Source organism: Chiloscyllium plagiosum, chromosome 39, assembly GCF_004010195.1.
Source record: "Chiloscyllium plagiosum isolate BGI_BamShark_2017 chromosome 39, ASM401019v2, whole genome shotgun sequence".
Taxonomy (NCBI): domain Eukaryota; kingdom Metazoa; phylum Chordata; class Chondrichthyes; order Orectolobiformes; family Hemiscylliidae; genus Chiloscyllium; species Chiloscyllium plagiosum.
In genome coordinates this window covers 21,749,091-21,757,456 of record NC_057748.1, presented here as the reverse complement: position 1 = coordinate 21,757,456, position 8,366 = coordinate 21,749,091, and the positions used below count along the sequence as shown (strand labels likewise).

General features: G+C 53.3%; 1 protein-coding gene across 1 annotated transcript in view; it reads left to right on the top strand.

The window, feature by feature from the left end:
* LOC122542033 (transcription factor 20-like) overlaps positions 1–8,366 on the top strand; it is a 27,178-nt gene that overhangs the window by 17,454 nt on the left and 1,358 nt on the right. The window contains exon 3 of the mRNA XM_043679322.1: positions 5,356–8,363. Coding sequence (XP_043535257.1) covers positions 5,393–8,363 — 2,971 coding nt within the window. The 5' untranslated portion in view covers positions 5,356–5,392. The remainder of the gene's footprint in view (positions 1–5,355; positions 8,364–8,366) is intronic.

Here is an 8,366-nt window from a genome sequence, read left to right as displayed (position 1 = left end):
CCCCTCCTCCCTCCACACCCCCTCCCCTCCCCACGGACCCCCTCTTTCTCAGGCCTGGTTTGACACCCACCCGCTTTCCTCTTCTCCCTCCTTCCGCACCCACCTGCTCTTCCTCACTTCCCCCCCTCCCCCCCCAACCCCCACACTCTGTGCGACGGGGAGGGGGTTATTGGGGGTGAAAATCCGGCACATCTTCTCAACCAGCCAGAGCCCACCCCCCACTGAGACCGTGAAGCACCAGTCCACACTCTGACCTTTGAACTCCATTTCAGTTTGGAAGACGTGAACCTCCTTCAGGGGAGTTGCTAGGCAACCTCCAGCTGTCTTTTGCTGATAAATATCTCCGGGCATTTGGTAATGTTTGAACAGTTGCAACAGATTTCTTCCCAGCACAGTCAGTCAGTTTTTGTGAAAATCCACAGATGTGATGTGGGTGTCACTGGTTGGGACTGCCTTTATTGCCTATCCCTAGTTGCCCGGCAGGTAGTCAACCACCAATTAGATAAAGGGGAGTTTGGAGATACCTGCAGTTGGCTTTTGATGAAGTGGGAATGTGGAATTCAAAACTCTAACATCCTCCGGATCTTACTGAATCTTAACAATGGGCCACATTTAATCTCACATCGGCCAGACCGAGCAAGGACGGCAGATTTCTTTCACCCTTGACCGTTTTCCAAAGGTGGGGTTGAAACTGATCAAAGACGAAAGTGAGCTGGAGATCAGAGTCAAGATTAGAGCGTGGTGCTGGAAAAGCACAGCAGCGTCCAAGGAACAGGAAAATCGACGTTTCGGGCATAAGCCCTTCATCAGGGAGTGATATCCCCTGGACATTAGCCTGGGACTCTCGATTACTAGTCCAGTGATATTTACACCACTACCTCCTCATTCATGTGTTCGTATAAGTAGATACACCGTGACCTGAATTAACAGGGACTGTCTACAATTGATTTGTAAGTAAACCTTACCCCGCTGAGTAAGTACTGACTCTGTGCAGCTCAAAGGGTTAATGAGGAAAGTGACACAGAATTGAGAAAGGTCTCCAGGTCAAATTGATTTTCATTCCAGCTTGGAAGGAAATAGCTGACATTACTGGGAAATTGTAGTTTTTTTTGTATTCACTAATAGGACATGGCTGGGTGAGCATTTATTACCCGTCCCTAGTCGCCCTTAAGAAAGTAATGGTGAGGTGCCTTCTTGAACCTCTGCTATCCACAGTGAGGAGAACCCAGTGTTGGACTGGGGTGGACACAGTTAAAAAAAAATCACACATCACCAGGCTATAGTCCGACAGGTTTATTTGGAAACACTAGCTTTCGGAGCACTGCTCCTTCATCAGACAGCTACCTGACGAAGGAGCAGTGCTCTGAAAGCTAGTGTTTCCAAATAAACCTGTCGGACTATAACCTGGTGTTGTGTGATTTTTAACTTCATCACAGGAAGGTGTGCGAGTAGCAGGGTTAAAGTTGTAGGAGACTTCCGTTTTTCCAACATTAATTGGGATCGTCTGAGTGTGAAAGGATCAGACAGGGTGGATTTTTTACGTTTGTCCAGGAGAGGTTTCTGTGCCAGTGCGGAGATAGTCCGACGAGGGATGGGGCAGGACGCCACCTAATCCTCAGGAATGAATCTGGTGAAGTGGTTGAAGGGTCGGTGGGCGAGCATTTTGGGGATCGTGACCATAACTCGGCAAATTTCAAAGAATTGGATAAGGATAGTGCAGAAATTAACTGTTTAACTTGGGGACAGGCCGATTTTAATATTGGTGCCAGGATCTGGCACGCAGACTGGAACAGGTAAGTCTACACTTGGACAGTGGGAACCTTTGAAAAGTAGTGCAGTGACAATTCAAAGCCAGCGTATTTCAAAGACTGAAGGGCAAGTCCTTAGGAGCCCTTGATATCAAGGGACATTGAGGGTTTGATAAAGAAAAAAGAAGGAAGGTTATGTCAGACACAGGGCATTAAAAACAAGACAGGCTCTTCAAAAGTATAGGCGGTTAATTAAAAAGGAAATTAAGAGGGCCCACAAAATGTCATTGGCAAGGTAGGATCAAGAAAAGCCCCAACACCTAAGAGTAAGGGGATTACAGGGAAAGAGTGTGTGGAGCCAGTGGGCAGGGGGTGAGGTCTTAACTATTTTTATAGAGGTGAAAGACATTGCAGATGGGGTTTTCAGTGGAATGTGAGGTTCTAGAGTGAGGAGGAGGTATTCGATGCTTCATTGGGCATAAAGGTGCATAAAACTCCAGGGCCTGATGGGATGTATCCCAGACTGCAAGGGGAGGCGAGAGAGGAGATTGCTGGAACCCACGGGAGACATTTAATATCTCACTGGCCACAGGTCTAAGTGCCAGATGATTGGAGGATAGCAAATGTGGTTCCTGTGTTCAAGAAGGGCAGTAAGGATAGGCCAGGTAATTATTCACCAATTGGTCTGATGTTAGTGGTAGAGAAATTATTGGAAAAAGTTCTGAATTATTTTTAAAGAAGGGAGAGAGAAAACAGGGAAAAAAAGCCGGTTAGCCTGACATCAGTGCTGGGGAAAATGCTAGAGTCAATTATTAAGGATGTAATAACAGCCTTTGGAAAGCGATGACTGAATCGGTCTTCGTCAGCATGGATTCACTAAAGAAAAATCATGTTCGACAAATCTTCTGGAATATTTTGAGGGTGTGACCAGTGTAGGGGACGAGGGTGAATCAGTAAATGCTGTGTATCTGGACTTTCAAAAGGCTTTTGACAAGGTTCCACCCGAGAGATTAGTGAGGAAAATTAAAGCTCATGGTATCAGAAGTAATGTATTGATATGGATAGAGATCTGGTTAGCAGGCAAATACTTGGCAAACGCAATATAATGTGGATAAATGTGAGGTTACCCACTTTGGTGGCAAAAATAGGAAGGCAGTTATTATCTGAAAGGTGGTTGTTTAGGAGAAGGTGAGGCGCTTCGAGACCTGGGTGTTATGGTGGAACAGTCACTGAGGGCTGACACGCAGGTGCAGCAGGCAGGGAGGAAAGCTAATGGCATGCTGGCCTTCATAGCGAGAGGATTGGAGTGTCGGAGTAAGGATGTCTTGCTGCAGTTATACAGGGCCTTGGTGAGGCCACACCTTGAGTATTGTGTGCAGTTTTGGTCTCCGAGTCTGAGGAGGGATATCCTTGCTGTTGAGGGAGCCCAGCGGAGGTTCACCAGACTGATTCCCGGGACGGCAGGACTGACTTATGAGGAAAGGCTGGGACAACTGGGCTTGTACTCACTGGGATTTAGAAGAATGGGAGGGGGGGGAATCTCATAGAAACAAAATCCTGATGGGGCTGGACAGGCTGGGTGTGGGAAACCCGTTCCTGCTGCTGTTGACTTCCCCAACAGCAGGAGGGTCACAGTCTAAGAATAAGGGGCAAGCTGTTCAGGACTGAGATGAGGAAGAATGTTTTCACTCAGAGAGTTGGGAATTCTCTCCCACAGGAAGCTGTTGGGGCCAGTTCATTAGATACATTCAAGAGGGACTCTTGCAACTAAAGGGATCAAGGAGTATGGGGAGAGAGCGGGAATGGGATACTGAGATTGCATGATCGTATTGAATGGTGGTGCAACTCGAAGGGCCGATTGGCCTAATCTATCTACTCTCTATGTTTCTAATCAACACTCGGAAAGGCAGGGATTGATCAGGAATACATAGCCAGCACAGCTTTGTTGGAGGGAGATCCTTTCTAATGTAACTGAACGTTGTGAAAAGGTGACTAATTATATTGATGAGGGGAGTGCCGTTGATATAATTTACATGGACCTCATTAAGGCCTTTGGGAAGGAAGACCACTCGGAAGGCTGTTCCAAAAGGGAAGAGCCCATGGGATCCAGGTCAGGTTGGCAAACTGGATCCAAAATTGGTGATGGTGAAGGGAAGTGTTTGTGATGGGAAGCCTGTGACTAGCAGCGTGCCATAGGGAACGGTGCTGGGACCCTTGCTGATTTTTTATTTACGTTAATGAAGGTAAATGTAAAAAATATAATCAGTAAAGTTTGCAGATGAAACAAGAATTGATGGCGTTGATCGTGAGGAGGATGGTCCCAGGCTACAGTCTGATATCGATCAGCTGGTAAATTGGGCAGAGCAAAGGCAGATGGGTTTAGTCCTGATCATTGCGATGTGATGCATTTTGGGAGGTCTAATGCAGGAAGGATTTACACAACGAATGGTAGGTCCCTAGGGAGCACTGAGGAACGAAGGGACCTTGGTGGGTCCAAGTCCATAGATGCCCAAAGGTGACAGCACAAGGTGGTGAGGAAGGCATACACAATGCTTGCTTCCATGAGCTGGGCGGACACAATAGGAGCACGGAAAGCCTTGGGGGATAATACAGATCACCACTTCAGGAAGGCTGAGCATTCTCTGGAGACTACAGAGGAGCTTTACCAGAATGGTTCCAGGAGTGAGGAGGTCTTAGCTCCACAGATAGATTGGAGAAGCTGTGATTGTCATTGGAGCAAAGGAGGCTGGGAGAGATTTGATCGAGGTGCACAAGATAATAATAAGTTTAATTAATAGTCATTTCAAAGAAAGGTTAGCAGTTAGCTATCAGTCATCATTAACTGGTGTATTCTCTTATGAGAGTACTGCTGCCAATCCACTGTCCACCAATCAGCATTCACCTCCCACACAGTATAAGCGTTACCTTCCTTTGGTATTGCTTGTGAATTGACGCGATCGGTTCAGGGCAAAAAGCCTCGACAGAGTGTGTTCCCTTTCTCAGCAATACCTGAGACGGGCTGCAGGGAACGATAAAAAGGTGTTCCTTTTCTTTCTGGGCTGGGGCAGGGGAGTCTCAGACATTTAAGGTCCTGTATAAGAGAGGATTGGCGAAAGTGGGTGGGTGGCTGTGTGAGAATGAACAGTTTTACACAGTGGGTAGGAATGATTGAGAACTCGCTGCCTACAAAGGCCAGTGCAAATGGAGATAATCAGTGATTTCAGAAGGAAATGGGATGGGCATTTAAAGGAAGTAATCTTGCAGGAGCTACAACATTAACTCAGGAGCGGAGCTGAGTGAACTGTATTGATCTGCTGAGAGCTAACATGGAGTTGATGGGTTAAATGGCCTCCTGCTGTGCTGTGTTATTATTATGTTCCAGAATGCATATCCTGAGAGAATAATGGAGGCAGATTCCATTGGAATTTCCTGAAGGCAACGCAATAATTCCTTTGAAGTGGGGTGTGGGGGGAGGATAATACTGGGCCACCCCCCAGCTGTGAGGCTGACCCAGGAAGTGATTCTTGGTAACCATGTCTCTGGGAATTCTGGGTAGCAGCCACTTGCGTTGCTTCATTGATGTTCCTTTCCCTCTTGGAATTTCCAGAGATCCTGCCAGGGACTGGACTGTGGAACGCCACGACATGCAGTCATACCGGGAGCAGAGCAGTTACCACGGAAACCAGAGGCTCCTTCACCAAGAGGCTCAGGAGTCTCCCCGATTGGACAGCTACAGCCAGCACCACCAGGGCCCCCTCTTCAGCGGCTACGCCAACCGGCCAGGCGGCGAGGGCTGTGACCAGCAGCTGTACCCGGGCTTCCGCAGGGAGCCCACCGATTACTACTACCCCAGGGCCAAGGACCTAACCGGGCCCCAGGCCCAGCGAAGGCTGCCCGGGCCTTTGCAGAGCGGGTATGGGGCACAGCAGGCAGGAGGCTACTCCGTGCAGTACCTGAGCGAGGGTCAGTGGAGGGCACCTCACTCCGCCACCATGTCAGGCTACGGCCAGTTTGACCAGGAGGCCTACACTGGTCAGTTTTCACCCGGCAGTGTGCAGCAGCAGCAGCAGCAGCAGCTACGACACCAGGCCTTCCAAGCTCCCCTTGGCTCCCAGACGGTGGCCCAGCCTTCTCCCTCCGCCGCCCACCACCCCCAGCATTCCCACCAGCCCAGCCCGGCCCTGTTAGCCAAGTATCAGCAACGGGTGGCTCAGTATAACCCCCAGCAGTTCCAGACTGCTGTATCCTCATCCTCCTCATCCTCCTCTTCTTCTTCTTCCTCTTACCTGTCACCTCAAGGCTACAGCCAGCCCCCGGGGCAGGCTTTCGATAGTTACCATGTCAACGCCGGTGCCCAGTGCGATGGCTACATGGTTAACACCACGACTGCCCCCAGCTACGGGACCCAAGCGGGTTATAGCTACCAGGCACCAATGGGCAAGGCCTGTTTCGAACAATCAAAGGCAGGCCAGGGTCAGCAGCCTGGGCCTCAGGCCCTGCAGTACCCCAGTGCGGCCAAGGTGCCCTTGGGGAACCAGCAGTTCGCCCCCTACTGTTCAGCCGACATTCCCGTCAAATCGCCCATGCCCTTCCACCAGAACTTCAGCCCGAGTTCCAACGCCTCCCCGGCCACCCCAGTGGCCCAGTCCCCGTCGTGTAGCTCCACCCCTTCCCCTCTGGTGGTAAGCAGCGAGAGCCTGCAGTGTGGGCCGGGCGCCATGGGCATGAGGGGCCGGGTGGTACCGCTCATGCCCCAGCCCAGTCCCACCCCGGCGGGCCTGATGCCGAGCCCCGGCTCGCAGCCTGTGGCCTACGAGGGGTTTGGGTTGGAAGGCGGGGCTGAGAAACGCCCCTCAGACTTGGGCCAGAGCAGCCTGACGGCCCTGAGCTCCCAGGTGGCCAACATCCCCAACAGAGTGCAGCACCTGCTCATCTCCGACACCTTGGCGTTACACCGACGGCAGGGCCGGCGGCCCAACAAGAGGCCAGGCCCAGGAGGCCCGCCCGAGCACCAGGGCCTCGAGGAACCACTGAAATCACCGCAGGCCGAGTCCTTGGACGGGGCCTGCTCGAGTTCATCTGAGGACCCCGCGGAGAGAGTTCGTCAGCTCAGCGGGCAGAGCGGCACCTCGGAGCGAGGCTACAAGGCCCACAACCCAGACACCGTGCCCACTGCCACCTGCTCGCCAGCAAGTTCCATCGGTGACAGCGCCGGCCGGCCCCTCTCCAAGGAAGAGGTCATTGCCCAGATGTGTCGGGATGGTAAAGGCAACGCCGTGCCACCACTGACAGAGCAAGGCCTGGCCCGCAGCGAGAAGCCTGTCGGAGTGATCGTCGCCCGGGAGACCATGGCCGCTCGGGGCAATGCCATGGCTCTCGGGGGCCAAGGGGAGGAGCACCCGCAGCAGAACGCCTTCCTCACCGGCGGCGAGAAAGAACCCGGCCTCCAGCAGCAACTAAGCAACGCCCGCAACATCATGGCACCTTCAACGACCCCGAACGGGAACGGGCTGGGGGTGCACCAGGGCCAGGTGGCGCTCAGTGACCCCCTGGCCACAAGGATGGACACCTCCAAGTCCCCTGGCTACTTGGCGTACGGGCTTCGCGATGTGCCCAAGGGCGATGGCCAATACCACTACATGCAGTACCCAGCAGCCAGTTACGGTCACCCAGGGCCCGAGCAGTTTGGTCTGGGAGACGGGAAGGTGCACCCGGGAAAGCCTGACAAGAGCCACAGTTTGCTGCAAGAGGCTTTGCAGGCCACCTATCATGGGAGGAAGTTCCACCCGGCTTACGCTCCAGAGGATCATTACCCAGGCTTCCTGGAGAGCCCATTGCAGCCCGTCAGGCAGATGATCGAGTTGACCAGGAAAGGGGGACATAACAACAGCCTGGCCTCTCCCCCGGGCTGGGGGGAGTCGAGGACTCCCGGCCCAGGCTTCAGCCTGGAGCTGAGCAAGGCCGACCATGAGCCTCCATACGAGCCCGGGGCCGCCGAGAGGAAGTCAGTCATCTGTGATGTCTCCCCTTCGAGACCCTTCGGTCACGGGCCTTTACCCCCGGGCTGCGGGCAAGGGCAGGAGCGGGAGCTGGGCCGCAGCTTGAAGGCAGCTCGGGCCTGCAAGACCGGCCAGACGGTTATCCAGGCCGGAGTCTACATGGGGGCAGATGGGAAGGCCAAGGGGCTGATGGAGCAGCATCAGGGTCAACTGAGGAGCCTGGGGCAGTACGACAGCAGGGAGCCCCACTGGAAATACGACTCATTTGAGCTGGCCCGGTCTTCAGCGCTGGTCTCCATGCCAATGTCGATGGGATCCTCCAGCACCCTGCTCCATCATGCCCTCAACAGTCGACCCTCGAGGGGTCGGAGACCCTGCGGACGGGCAGGAGGTAGAGCCGGGGTGAGGAGGAGAGCGCCAACTCGGACAGACGACAAAGCTCTGATGGCCAGGGCCCCCCTGATCAAACAGGAGGAGGCGCTGGGCTCCAGGCTGCCTGGATTCCTGGGCCGCGCCGGAGAGCATCTGCCCATCTTGCCTTGCGCTAGTGCCCCGCACCCTCCCTCCTCGCACTCCGAGACACTCTCCTCCCTGCTGACCAAACAAGATGGCCCCCGCT